The sequence below is a fragment of the Rhinopithecus roxellana genome, chromosome 9 (genome assembly GCF_007565055.1).
Source record: "Rhinopithecus roxellana isolate Shanxi Qingling chromosome 9, ASM756505v1, whole genome shotgun sequence".
NCBI lineage: Eukaryota > Metazoa > Chordata > Mammalia > Primates > Cercopithecidae > Rhinopithecus > Rhinopithecus roxellana.
The window spans coordinates 76,624,949-76,639,998 of record NC_044557.1 but is presented as its reverse complement, the minus strand read 5'-3'; the positions used below and the strand labels follow the sequence as shown (position 1 = coordinate 76,639,998).

General features: G+C 32.7%; 1 protein-coding gene across 3 annotated transcripts in view; it reads left to right on the top strand.

The window, feature by feature from the left end:
* Positions 1–15,050, top strand: part of CSMD3 (CUB and Sushi multiple domains 3) — a 1,308,251-nt gene that overhangs the window by 1,243,047 nt on the left and 50,154 nt on the right. For all 3 annotated transcript variants that reach the window (XM_030937706.1, XM_030937708.1, XM_030937707.1), the window contains 3 exons: positions 1,963–2,136; positions 4,289–4,471; positions 10,472–10,648. In XM_030937706.1, coding sequence (XP_030793566.1) covers positions 1,963–2,136; positions 4,289–4,471; positions 10,472–10,648 — 534 coding nt within the window. The remainder of the gene's footprint in view (positions 1–1,962; positions 2,137–4,288; positions 4,472–10,471; positions 10,649–15,050) is intronic.

The window sequence follows — 15,050 nt, the reverse complement described above, 5'->3', positions numbered from 1 at the left end:
GTAGATAATGTGAATTGTTTCTTGAGAACATGTCATGGAAACCCTATGGATGTTTATTGTCTTTATAAAACTACCTAAAGATATATATCATATTGATTTTATTGTTTTCCTGTTTTATTGTTTTCCTGTTTCAAAATTATACTTTTCTATATTTTGCAAATTCAGTGTGCAAACGTAATTTTCTTAAAAATTAATGTGATAAATATCTATCATTCTTTGATTTTGCACTTTGGAGCAGATAAAATATGAAAAGTAGTCATATTTCCTACTTTACAATATTATCATCTATAAGAGGTAACTATACTTTTATTCTATACTAAGATTTAATATTTCATTTAAGGCAAAATTAGTCTTAAACATCCATCATGGATTCAGAATACATGAAGATTTACACAAAGGTGTTACTTAAAACTTATTGATCTTAAATGTTTGTCATATAGAGACATATATACTTGTTAATGCAATAATTTTTAATATGCATCATCTTTCTAGTCAGTGAATATCTAATAAGTGCATTTTGTTATATGTTATAATAGGAGTTGTAGAATGTACATAAAATTAATTACAGCCAAAATGCTTACAAGTAACACACGTAGTGAGAAAAATAATTTAGCAGATATAAATCAAACTTCTGTGAAGGCATAGAAGAGTGAACATAAATTCTAGCAATTCAGTCAATTGATAGGTCTCAAATTGAACTAGATCTCAAATGGTTGGTGAGTCTTGGACTTGACAGGGAAGAGAGGAACAATTTCATAGACTGAATGAATAGCGTGTGAAGAAACTGTTCATTTTTGGCAAGTAATTTTTGGTTTTAGTAAATTGCTAAATTATAAAATTATTTTATGATTATGTTTCATTTAGAGGATTTTTTATGTTCATGGGGTGGACTTGTATGAACATTTTGTGACAACATTCATGTACTAAAGAAGAAACAACACTTTTTGCTGTGTCTATAAAATTTCAGATTCTATGCATATAGTTCAGTAATTTGGCCTGCTGATTAAAATTCATTTGACTTATTTGTGTTGACTGGTCTAATTATTTGAATGATTTACTTACTTATTCTTATGTAGCTACAGCATTAAAGTTAAAAATATTTTCATAGGACGTGTAAACCTGAAGTTCTTCAGGTGTTCTGAGCTCTCATATGCTTTTTGCTTTATCATTTCCTGTAGCTCTCCCTGGTACAGTATTATATACTGAAAGGTTTTATTAAGTTTTTATGTCCTCACGTGCTGTTTGATATTCTAGAGATATGTGACACTCAGTATTTTTCTGAGTACAACTAACAGGGGACATACGTTAAATTCTGAAACTACCTATCACTCATAAATAATACTTTCTCATGTATTGACTTTTAATTCTGATATGCTTAGCAGTGTTTTAGTTTATAAGCCACTGAGTATTGTCTTTGTACAGCATAATTTATTCATTACGGACTTGTAATGATTCTAGACTATATATTAAATCGTGAATCACAGATCAATCTTCACTGAATCTCTTTAACCCTCAAAGTTTTTTTCATGTAATTTCTGTATGGCTTCACTTTGAATCCACATGGTGTCCTATGTCCTTACTTAGCGAATCCATATTAATCTTCTCCTTGACTTGTACATGTTTTCTCAGGCACAGATACAGTTAGAACTCATACACATACATATGTGAACACACACTCATCACTCTTACATGTACAGATTTATCATAATAACTCAATTATTACTTAGCTTATAAAGTTGCTGTTAAACTCATCCACAAAACAGTAAGTTAACAGAATGGCTCCTATAGCTGCAAACTCCACTTTATTTTTAAAAAGCCACCTTCAACATAGATGTTTGATTTCTGGGGGCTTTAGATGTTTGAACAGAACATTTATTTCTGATTTATTGTATAAACATGCTGGTATAGGTTGTTCGATAGGAGATATAAAAAAATTTTATATTCAATAATTATGTATTGTAGTGATTGACTGCGGACACCCTGGCGTTCCTCCTAATGCAGTCCTGTCTGGCGAGAAGTATACTTTTGGGTCTACTGTTCACTATTCCTGCACAGGAAAGCGTTCCCTTCTAGGCCAGTCATCAAGAACCTGCCAATTGAATGGCCATTGGAGTGGATCACAACCTCATTGTTCAGGTACCACTTGGAAAATTGGACAATGTGTGTTGGAAATTACATTATTGTTAGTAGTAGTAGTAACATATACACAAAACAATCTAAAGACTTAAATATATTTCTCTCTGAAAAATCTCATAAGAAAAGCTGAAACACTGCTTATACATTACTGGAATATGTGTAAGCCTACATAAATTCGGGGTACTGATGTTGTAGATGATAAATTACAAGTATGTGTTTTGAACTGTGTTGCTAATTTAACGAATTTATGGTTTTAGGATGCTACACTGTATGAAGCATTTTTGTTTGTTCAAATGGTGAAACTATTCAAGCTAAAGTATCTATTCCATTTTAGCAGATACCATATGTAATTTTCCCCAGAAGGCAATATTGTATCAGTGATTTTCTGTCAGAGTTCAGTTCTGTTTAACTTTCTAAGCAATTGATTACTTTAACGGTATAATTTTAAAATAAAGTCCAAAATGTTTTAAATTGAACTAATCTAATTCATTTTATTAAAGATATTTATCTATCCTAATATTAATAAGTGATGTATATCTTTTGAATCCTTATAACCTCAATAGTTATCTTTGCATAAATATTAAAGATATTTTAATTAATAATTTGTTCACAGAGCATTTGATAAATCTTTTCTGAGATAAACATTTAAGTTACCACTTTTTTTTCAAAGAAAGCATTTACATTTTGGATCTATGATGGCTCCCTAGTTGATACTACTTATTTTTACCCATCAACCAGATATTGTGCTTATTTTTCTGCCTCTTCTTTATATTTACATATTGTCCATTGTGTTTACTCTATTTTATCCCTGTAGATATCATTCCGGTGGCTTATTAGGAGTTGTTTTACATTATTTTCACTTTAGAGTTAAAAGCAGTGAAATGGTAAATTAACCCCAAATCTTTTAACTAGTGATTAATCCCTATGAAGTGACTGCCTGGGACTTTAAATGTAATCTACAGATTTAGAAAAACTATCATTTTTAATGTAACTATAAAATTGATTTTATGAGAATTAAAGTCTTATCTTGGAGTGACTCATAGTAAATTAACTTTCAGATAACTGCTTATACATGTGAACACACAGACTTATCCCCCGCCCCACCCCACCATGTATTAGGAAACTGCTACTAAACTGAGAAATAAAATTGTACCAGATATTTAAAAGTGAAATACTAATCTTAAAATTTTGTGTGGTTACTAATTTTACATCACATGAAAATAAGAACATATAATGTAGGGTTCCAAACACACAAGGCAAATGAAAAAGAAAAATGGAAAGAACAATTTCAATGCTTATATTTCAACCCTTCTCTCTCTCTATTTTTTTCTCTCTCTCCCTCTCTCACTCTTTTCCTCTCTCACTCTCTCTCTCTCAGTGTATATTGACACTATGGCAATTTTGATTAGGATTATTTAAGAAATGATAAAACGACTAGGTAAAGACTGAGTAAATCTTTAACACTAAAATCAAAAGATGAATGCCTAGTCATGAGCAAAATTCTTATCAGAAACTTAAGTCAGAGTTTCTAAATTTTGGTCATTTATATTTTATTTTCATGTTTTCACATATGAGGAATATGCATTCATTCAGCTTTGATCATTGGTCATTGGTAGAGAAAATAAGAGAGAAATCCTAGACTATCAGAACTGTATTGTAATATTTACATGTCCTAGCACACCACAGTTCTACTTCAACAAAAACAACAAAAAGATGATTAGTAATCAGGAAATTCAGAAAAGGAAACATGCAAATTGTTGAATTCAGTTTTTTTTTTTTTTTTTTTTAGATTTTAGTTTTATAAGTCTGTTGTCATTTGAGTTCATCATACTGTCAGTTATACATTTTCCATTAGCTTGGTCATTAATTGGGTTTTGGAAAAACTTATGAAATATCCTTAACCTATTTAATATCTCCAAATTCACTGTTAAAAAAAAAAAAAAAAAACACTATACTCTGCAACTGTTTTCTTTTTCACTTACACTTTTTTTTAATGACTGGAGTTAGATAAGAAATATGAATTACAATTTTACTCCATGTATGCTGAAACCCAGCATGCACAAAAACAAATGCCTCCCAGGCCCTTGGCTTAACTGATAAACTTAATAAATGTTTATGAGAATTGGTTATCTTGAACCATACTGCATTGCAGGTGATGCTACTGGGACATGTGGCGATCCAGGCACTCCCGGCCATGGCTCTAGACAGGAAAGCGATTTCAGAACTAAAAGTACTGTACGTTTCGCTTGTGATACTGGTTATATCCTTCATGGCTCAGAAGAAAGAACATGTTTAGCTAATGGCAGTTGGACTGGAAGGCAGCCAGATTGCAAAGGTAATCTCAAGCAGAAATTAAATATATTGGAAATACTGGATTTTAGTGTGTATCTAAATCCAAATGAGTACAACTAGGAAAATTACTCTTACTAGTTTTTTCTGCCTGCAACTATGAAATAAAACTGTTGTATTCCCGTTATACTGACCAAAGAAAACCCTCATTGGTCATATATATGCAAATGTTGTTCAAAACATAGAAAATGTGTAGATTTAAAAAATAATATATATATTTGTTAAAAAGATTTATTCTTTCCTTTTTACTGTAGTCCCTCATCCATGGAGAATACGTTCCAAGACTTTTAGTGTGTGCCTGAAACCACAGATACTACCGAATCCTGTATTTCTATGATTTTTCACACATACCTGTAATAAAGTTTTATTTATAAATTAGGCACAGTAGGAGATTAACAACTATAATACTAAAATAGAACAATTATGGCAATATACTAGAATAAGAGTTACGTGAATATGGTCTCTCACTCAAAATATCTTGTTGGACTGTGCTCACCCTTCTTCTTGTGATCTTTTGATCTGATAACCAAGGCAGATATTAGATGACTGACAAGTGGATATCATATACAGAGTGGGTACCTTGGACAAGGAATGATTCACTTTCCATGTGGGACGATATGATATTTCATCATGCTACTCAGAACTTAAAATGTATAGATTGATTATTTCTGGAATTTTCCATATATTTTTAGACCATGATTGACCATGACTAAGTGAAACTTTGGAAAGAATAGTGGATAAGGGGAGACTAGTGTACCTATATTGTAGAGACAAGAGAAAAGAATAAGTTGTTCTTACCCTAACATAACCTCAATGTCTGTCTTAGCTTCCAGTATGTAGAAATGTAAAACTATAGAAACATACAGAAATATGATCAAGATTTTTAACTGTAGAGTACAATTGTTAGTTACTAGAATTCACAACATTTAGGGTGTTTGAGTAATGTTTTAATTGTTCTGACTCAGAGTTAACATAATTAAATCTTTACAGGAGAGCTAGTTGTGGCTCAAGCCTGTAATCCCAACAATTTGGGACACTGGGGCAGGAGGATTACTTAAGGCCAAGAGTTTGAACCAGCCAGGGTGGGACCCAGCCTGAGACCACATCTCTACAAAAATTTAAAAAATTAACCCGGTGTGGTAGCATATGCCTGTAGTCCTAGCTACTCCAGTTGCTAAGGCAGGAGGATCACTGAGTCCAGGAGTCAGAGGCCGCAGTGAACAATGATTATGCCGCTGCACTCTAGCCTAGGTGACAGAATGAGACTCTGTTTCAAAAAAAAAAAAAAAAAAAAAAAGAAAAAGAAAAAAGAAACAAAGATAAAAAGGAAAAAGAAAAATATTTTACAAAATTGACTAGTAAATAAAATGTTGCTGGAAAATTATCTTACTGACTTTTAACTGTTCTTTTTGTGATTATTTTATTGGAAAAACTAAACTTGCAAAACATTTTTAAACTTACTTGATGTTGTACCAAACATATTGGTTTTGCAAACAGAAGACAATTCCCAATCAAACTTTCCTGAGGGTTTTTTGATTGACTATGCTATAGAAATATTTTTAATTATGTTTAATATTTATATTCTAGAAAATAGTTATCTTTTTTTAAGTGGGTCAGTTTTAATAATCTTAAGAAAGAGTTACAACTTAGTTGATAAAGGGAAACGAGTTGGAAAACAGTGCTGAGTAAAATGCAGTAAGGCAGACTAAACTGTTTATTTCTCAAACTTATTTTCCAAAGTCAAAGTCTTTTTAATGATGCTGTGGGCATCATTATACATGCAACATTGTGTGGGTGACATCTAAGTCAGTCCTTTGTTCAGCTGACCTACAAAATATTTTATAGATGAAATGCAGACTGGTGCTGATACTGCTTTATTAGCATGCATGTTATGAATAAAAGGAGAACTATGAGTTGTAGCAAGTATGATAGAATTAATATTTTTCTCACAAATGAAGTTCATACAAATCACTTACAAAAACAGACTTTAGTAGACGAATGGACAAAGAATATGAACAGAAAGCAGAAATCAAAAAGAACTGTAAGCTATAGAAAAAATTCAACAGAACTACTAATAAAAATATGATTAAATATTAAAGTATCATTTTTTACCTATATTAAATATGGTAATATAAAGTTCTTGTGTGCAAGTATAGGAGCAGCAAAACTAGAACTTTAAAAAATTTCAAAATGATTTATATTGTTGTATTTGGAGAGCAATTTGACAAAAAATGCTCTCAAAATGATAATGAATAGAATGATAAATATTCATGGGATATATCTATAGCTTCAGTTTATTACTCGACTTTTGTGGAATGTTTTCTAACAAAAGTAGAAATATTAAAGAGAACACAAAATTATGAAAATGTAATTTTTGTTTCTATTTATGAGTAGCAATAATTTGGAACAATCTTATACTAGGAAAAGTATTGCTTAAGCAATTTTATGTTTACATAATCTAATAGTGCATAGTGAATAATATTTTACAATATAGGCCATGAAGCAATATGAGAAAATGTATATTATGTAAAACTTAGAAATAAGATTTAAAATTATGTACTCTATTAGAACCATAAGAAATGATGATGAAGAGAAAGTATGAAAGGAAATACACAAAAACAATACTAGGACAGAGTTGTGAAATTATTGGTATTTTTACTTTTTATTCCAAATGTTTTCTACTGTTGTTATATTACTTTAATACTTTATAATAAAACTTGAAAGTTTTTCAGAATGTGAAGGATAAAGCACATGTAAAAATAAAAATATTAAAGGATGTATTTAAGTGACTTAATTTAATTAATAAAGAAATGCAAATTTGAAGAAAGTAACATTTTTGACAAACTGAGATTCTTTTAAATGATGGCAAATGATGTTACAGAGAAGGTGTGAACACAAGCAAAGTTTTATGCTATCAATGCAAGTGTATATTGTCATAATAACTTGAGTGGTTCTATGGCAATATATTTCAAACAATTTAAATTGTTAATGTTTTAGGGTTTTTTATTGATACATATTTTTACATATTAATGGGGCACATGTGATATTTTGTTACATGCATAAATGTGTAATGATCAAATCAGAATATTTATGATACCCATCACCACAAGCATTTATTATTTCTATATGTTGATAATATTTCAGGTCCTCACTTCTAGCTATTTTGAAATGTACAATACACTGTTGTTAATGACAGTTATGGTACTCAAAAATGATCCAGAAATTATTGTAGATATTTATCTTAAAAATAGAACTAATATACAGAGTTGTATATATAAGTTCAAGTATATTATATCCAAAAATCATAGAAAAATAAAACCAAGCCAAACTAATTTTTTTTTCAACAGGGAATTGGTTAGGTAAATTATGAACTGTATGGAAAACCATACAGTTACTAAACTTTATGTTAGAGAGATACTTTAATTGTAATTTTAAGTAAGAAAAATAGAATTTAAAAAGGGTAGTGAAATTAATTTTTCACTGTTGTATATTCTATACCTAACACAAAGCCTAGAATATTGAAATAATTATATCCATATTAAAATATAATCATATATACATATATGCATATATAGATATCAGTTTCCATTTTTTGGTGGTGGACTTTTAAGCAATCTTTACTTTCTTCCTTATACTTTTTTTTTTTTTATCATTTTAGAAATGACTACTGATTACTTTGATACAAGAAAACAAATGGTACCTTGATTTTTAAAATAACAGTTCTCTCTAGCAACAAAAGAAAAGCAAACATATATACTTCCTATAAAGATGCATCACAAAAAATATTCAATTAATAAACATGTATTATGTTTCAGCTTATTTCCTAGCCTGAATATGATTCAATGCTTTTATTATATGCTATCAGTATCATTCCTAGGAACTTGTACTAGATGAACAATCTTCTATTAACTAACTTTGTGAGATTGGGCAAGTTAATCTTTCTGTGCCTCAGTTTACTATTAAGAAATGGTGGTGATGTTAACACTAACTCAGAGCATTTTTGTGACAAGTACATAATTTTGGAAAAGTTGTAGCTGTGATATATTAAGTGCTTAATACAAAACTCTCTTTTGTATTAGTTTATGTCTGTTGACTGCTGGGAAATGACTCTTGTGAGAAGAAATGGTTTGGTTGACTAGTACTAAATGTAAATGCAGGTTTATTCACAGGCAACAATAAATCCTTTTTCTCCTAAATGTCAATATTGCAGAGGCAAAGTAGTTGCTGTTTCTTTTCATTGTATCCACCGGGCTTTAAGCATTCACTCATCATAGATGACACGCTTACCTTGTTTCATTTTAAGTTAATTTTACTTGTGCTTAGTTCAAATGAAATGTCTGGCCAGGGGCGGTGGCTCACGCCTGTAATCCCAGCACTTTGGGAGGCTGAGGCGGGCGGATCACGAGGTCAGGAGGAGATAGTGACCATCCTGGCTAACACGGTGAAACCCCGTCTCTACTAAAAACACAAAAAAAGTCGGGCGTGGTGGGCGCCTGTAGTCCCAGCTACTCGAGAGGCTGAGGCAGCAGAATGGCTGAACCTAGGAGGCGCAGGTTGCAGTGAGCCGAGATCGCACCACTGCACTCCAGCCTGGGCGACAGAACGAGACTCGGTCTCAAAAAAAAAAAAAAAAAAAAAAAATCTGGATAGATGAAATTTATGTATTAGGTGTGGAGGAATTAAAGTCAAGAGAACAGAAACAACAGTATGATTTAGCCATATCTTGAAACCACCCTGATTAAAGAAATTCTTGATTTTTATTGTGTGGAAATTTGACCCTGCCTAGGTCTCTATTTCAAAATAAAAATTACATGACATTTTAAAACAAAGATGACATTATCTCAAATCCTTCTTGCATTGTGTCAAGCTACGTATGGATCATGATATATAACAGGTAAACTTGACCAAAATTTCATTTTAGGCAGGCACTAATGCATTTAGAAGAAAGTAATTATGCTTAACAACGAAGTAAAAATGTCTGCTATTATCATAGGTTCTGCTTAAAATATTATCTAGAGTTTGATTTTTATGTATATATGTAAAATGAGTAAGGTTCTTGCCTACACATGCATACACACACACGCGCGTGCACACACACACATAACAGTTATACAAATGAGAGGCAAATAAAAATATTTAAGATGCAGCAAGGAATGTAGATGGCATTTTCTGAAATTATAATCGTATTTCATATTCATAAAAGCCTTCACTTCTGTAAGGTACTAAAACGCCTTCTGATATTACAATAAAATTAAACGTTACATTTATATATTGTAGCTTTTAAGACAGATAGTTTAAAAATTAACATATCATTATTGACAAATAGGTAAACATATATAAAAAAATGTTAACCATAAAAAGACATTTGTGTTTGTACCTTTTATTTATAATATATTGAAACTTAATGAAAATGATTACTAGAATTTCATTACTTTGTTTTTACTCAGTTTGGTTTTGGTACTCTGGTCTAGAAATAAAATTTATACATTTTAATTTAAAACAGTTATGTACTTATATAAACAAAAATATGCATGGATGCTTATAATATTAAAATTGTGTATCTGTCTTTTCTGAAATATCAATGTAATAAATCTCTGTTGCATCTCATCACTCATTGTTACATGTCTTGCAATTTTACATGAGTTGCTCTTTAGGTAGAGATTCTTATAATCCTTCTCTAAAAGATTTTGTGATACCTGAAGTCAATACAGTACTCCTTGAATAATTATTTTACTCCGTAGAGTTTTTACTGAAGCCACTAAAAAAGTCTTAAGAAAATGTTATAATTTGCATCCCAGTAATTAAGCTAATAAAATTAACACACATTCATCTTGAATTTCAACTACCCAGATACTTTACTGCTTATTTTAGAGGTTTTTGTTGTTTCTTTGAATAATTTGAGATAATAGTTTAGTCATTAACTTTTTTGGGAAGAATTTCTAATTGCATTGTTTTTATATATACTCTTAAACACTTTGTTTTATAGCTGTGCAGTGTGGTAACCCAGGAACCACAGCCAATGGAAAAGTCTTCCGAATTGATGGCACAACATTTTCTAGTTCAGTCATTTATTCCTGCATGGAGGGATACATCCTTTCTGGACCTTCAGTTAGACAGTGCACAGCCAATGGAACATGGTCTGGAACTTTGCCTAACTGTACAAGTAAGTATTTTCTCAATATTTAAAAATCATTAGTTATTTGAAAATATTTATGAGTATATAAGTATTTTTGTATGTTTTGTAATTAATAAAACCATGTTAGGTTTTAAACATTTAGACTGCCTTTCAGATTAAAGGATTATAGTAGTTATTGTGGCTAGAGTGTACACTAATGACTTTAGGATAAGTTGGCTTGTCAAGGTACTACATTAACTGGCCGTGGAAAGAGAGGTCAGAGGAAGTCAGCACTTATAAATATAATTTAACAGAATTTTGAGAACAATGATGAATTATAGCTGCAATTAAAATTAAAAATAGAATGGATACAATTTTATTTTGTTGATATAACACATATTAATAGCAAAATTGGTTTTCAAAAGGCATACTGATTCTTTATGGGTTCTTGTACTGTTATAGGGAGTCTCAATAGCTGATTTGTTCTCTTGATATGTTAAAAATAGATGGCACTTTGGAGATTATCCATTATAATAAAATTATTCACTTGAAGAAATTTTTGAAAAATGTGTTTAAAAGTCTTAAAATTATACACATTAATGCTTACTTGTAGAATAAGTAGTATTTAACCAACAATAATACACAACCATTGGAAATTATGGTTGTTTATTTTTATTAAGAAGATCTAGCACTTTTGGAGGCTGAGACGAGTGGATCTCTTGAGCCCAGGAGTTTGAGATCAGCCTGGGAAACATGGCAAAAACCCTGTCTCTACAAAAAAATACAATAATTAGTCAGGTGTGGTGGTGCATGCCTGGAGTCCCTGATACTCAGGAGGCTGAGATGAGAGGATCACCTGAGCCCAGAAAGTCAAGGATGCAGTGAACTCTGAAAGTGCCACTGCACTCCAGCCTGGGTGACAGAGTGAGATCCTGTCTCAAAAGAAAAATTGTTTAGACTGTGTGTTCACGGATTCTAAGTATCATGAAAGGATGTTACTGAAGCCTCTGTAGCAAAGGAAACTTGGGGATACTAGTGGGAGGGCCTTTTGTATTGCAATTTGGACAGAGTATATATGTTTTTACCGACCAAATAATTACCAGAAAATTAACTGAGAAGGCAGGGCCTTGTATGGTGTGTGGTGAGATGATCTTCCTTTTTTTCTGGGCTCCTTTTGGTTTGCATTTTCTGGATGAAGGGGTCAAATGAATCTGTTGCCCTCAAAGTAATGGCATATATACATTCCTGGAGAAAATCAGCTGTAGTTAATATCTTGCATGCAAAGTTTGTGTGCAATGTCACACAAGGGCTGTTGAGATACCCATGTATATTGTATCTCTTCAAAAGTGAAAACAAACTATGCTTGGGAAGCTGTTGAAATAAGCACTGAATAGAATGTATTCACTAAACCTATAATAGCAAAATATTTTCCAGTTATTGATAGGAACCAGCAACTTCAGTAATATTGATATGCAGGTCTTAATCAGGGGCATCAGGGTATTTAGGCTGTGGTAATCCACTTTCCCATGCCATTTATTTTTATCAGGTTTAAACAGTGAACAAATTGGACTATTTAAAGGGATGGCAGTAGGAACAATAGTTGTTTCCTTCAGTAGGTGTTATTTGATGGTTCTTAATTACTGTAGACCTTGTTTTAATCTAAGTTGGGCTGTATTAACTATTATAATCAGAAGGACAGGTCCAAGCGGCTCCATTTTGCCAAGCTAATTGTAAATGCCAGATAATTAATATTAATTTATTACTAATTGGTTCAAAATGTCCATATCAGATGCTTTAGGCCAATGGGCACTCTGACCATGAGGAATTTAGGCAAAGCAATAGTTTCAATGTTTAAAGTGAGACATACATGTTTGCCTTCTGTTTTATGTTTGGTAACTCCTCTAAAGTACAGGAGATACATTGTACCTTCAGTGTTATCTCCTCATATAGCTGTAATTTGAGGCCTGGTATCTATTAAGGCCACAGAGATTTTTTAAGTACTACATATCAGACAGAATATGTTAATTTAAAACCCATATTGTAGAGATGTGAAATCCAATTCATATTCTTTTATCTTTCTGTTGAATAACTATTTTAGAAAATTTTATATTTTCAATGAGTCCAGTTGCATCAATGACCTGGATGTGAGACAGGTAGTCACAGAAGATTATTTTGGAGCTTTAAGGTTTGACTGCCATGCTGGATTTCGGACTTGTATGGGACCTGTAGCCCCTTCATTTTGGCCAATTTCTCCCATTTGGAAAAGCTGTTATCCAATTCCTGTACCCCCATTGTATCTAGAAAGTAACTAACTTCCTTTTGATTTTATAGGTTCATAGGCAGAAGTACTCACCTTGTCTCAGATGAGACTTAGGACTATGGACTTTTGAGTTAATACTGAAATGAGCTAAGACTTTTGGGGACTATTATGAAGGCATGATTGCTTTTGAAGTGTGAGGATATGAGATTTGTGAAGGGCCAGGCATGGAATAATATGGTTTGGCTGTGTCCCCAACCAAATCTCATCTTTAATTGTAACTCCCTTATTTCCCACATTTTGTGGGAGGGACCCGGTAGGAGATAATCGAATCATGGAGGTGGTTTCTCCAATGCTGGTCTCATGGTAGTGAATAAGTCTCACAAGATCTGATGATTTTATAAGGGGTTTCCACTTTTGCTTGGTTCTCATTCTTTCTTGCCTGCTACCATGTAAAATGTGCCTTCCACCTTCTGCCATGATTGTGAGGCCACCCCAGCCACTTGAAACTGAGTCCATTAAACATCTTTTCCTTTTTTTTATTTTCCTTTTTGAGACAGAGTTTCACTCTTGTTGCCCAGGCTGGAGTGCAATGGCACAATCTTGGCTCACTGCAACCTCTGCCTCCTGAGTTCAAGTGATTCTCTTGCCTCAGCCTCCTGAGTAGCTGGGATTACAGACACCCACCACCACACCCAGCTTATTTTGTATTTTTAGTAGAGACGGGATTTCACCATGTTGGTCAGACTGGTCTCGAACTCCCGACATCGGGTGATCCACCTGCCTTGGCCTCCCAAAGTGCTGGGATTACAGGTGACAGCCACCGTGCCCAGCCTAAACCTCTTTTTCTTTATAAATTATCCAGTCTCAGATATGTCTTTATCAGCAGTGTGAAAATGTACTTCTACATATAGTTTCGCTATTTTTACTGTGGTCAGTGGTAGGAACTTGGGAAAAGTTCCTGTGGGTGTCCCAGCGTTTGCATGGTTTGAACTTCCCTGCTGATGCCAAAGGAGGGAAGCAAGCAGACTTTCTTGTCAGCTTGCCCAGATGTGGAGTAGAAGTGGAATGGGGAGGTAGAACTTGAAGCATCACAATGGAGTCAGGTTCTTTATGAAAATGCTCGTGTAGTCAAACATTTTACTTAGTAAATGTTACAAACACTGAAACACCACACAGCATTGTTAAACAACTTTAGTCAACTATTTCTTCAAGAGATTTAAATAGTAAGACAAATCTTATTTATGTACGTCATTACTACTTCAAGTGCTGTAATTTTTTTGTGTAGATACATATTTGCATAAGGTATTATTTTTCTTTCACTGGAAGGACTTTAAATTTGTCTTATGGTACATTTCTACTTATGATATGTTTTTAGCTTTTCTTTGTGTGCATATGTTTCTATTTCACTTTTTAAAAAACATATTTTTGCTGGGTATAGAATTCTGTATGACAAGTGGCATTCCTGACTCCATGTCAGCTCCAGATATTGTTACATCTCATCTTTTGGGGTAGTTTTTTCTCAAACCTTGGGCAGTTTCCTCAGGAGCTGATCAGAAATCTGCTGACAACTTAAGGAATTTCCTTCCTATATCTCTGGAGATATTTATCTGTCAATGTCCTCTCTGGTACTGTGTCCCATAAACTCTACCTGCACAGTTTTCTCTTGACTCTCAAATCCGTCTTCTCAACTCAAGGAGTCTGCTGGGTTCTGCATAGGATCCTCTTCCCTGTGCCACAGACTTGAAACTCTCTTAAGGTAGTAACATGAGGCAATCAGGGGATTCATCTAATTTGTTTCCTGTCACTCAAGAATCACTGTGCTTTGTTGCCTGATGTCCACTGTTTTGAAATCTTTCTTTTTTTAAAAAAAATACACACTTTCTTTCTTTCTTTCTTTTTTTTTTTTTTTTTGGTTCTTTCAAATGGAAGGTAAATTCTTCCTTGTTACTCCATGTTGAAAGAAAGCAGAATTCCTCTTACTTACTTAGACCTCATTTTTGCAATAGGGAACAACTTAACACTATCCCACCTTAGCCTTTAAAACTCTTATCCACCTTTTAAGTATCAGGTCATGTGAAACATCTGGCAAAACACCTCAGGGCATTTCCTCCTCATATCCTTTTTAGCTAAAAGTAATCTCTCCATACTGTATAGCTTTTTTTTTTTTTTTATATTACCTATAACACTAAA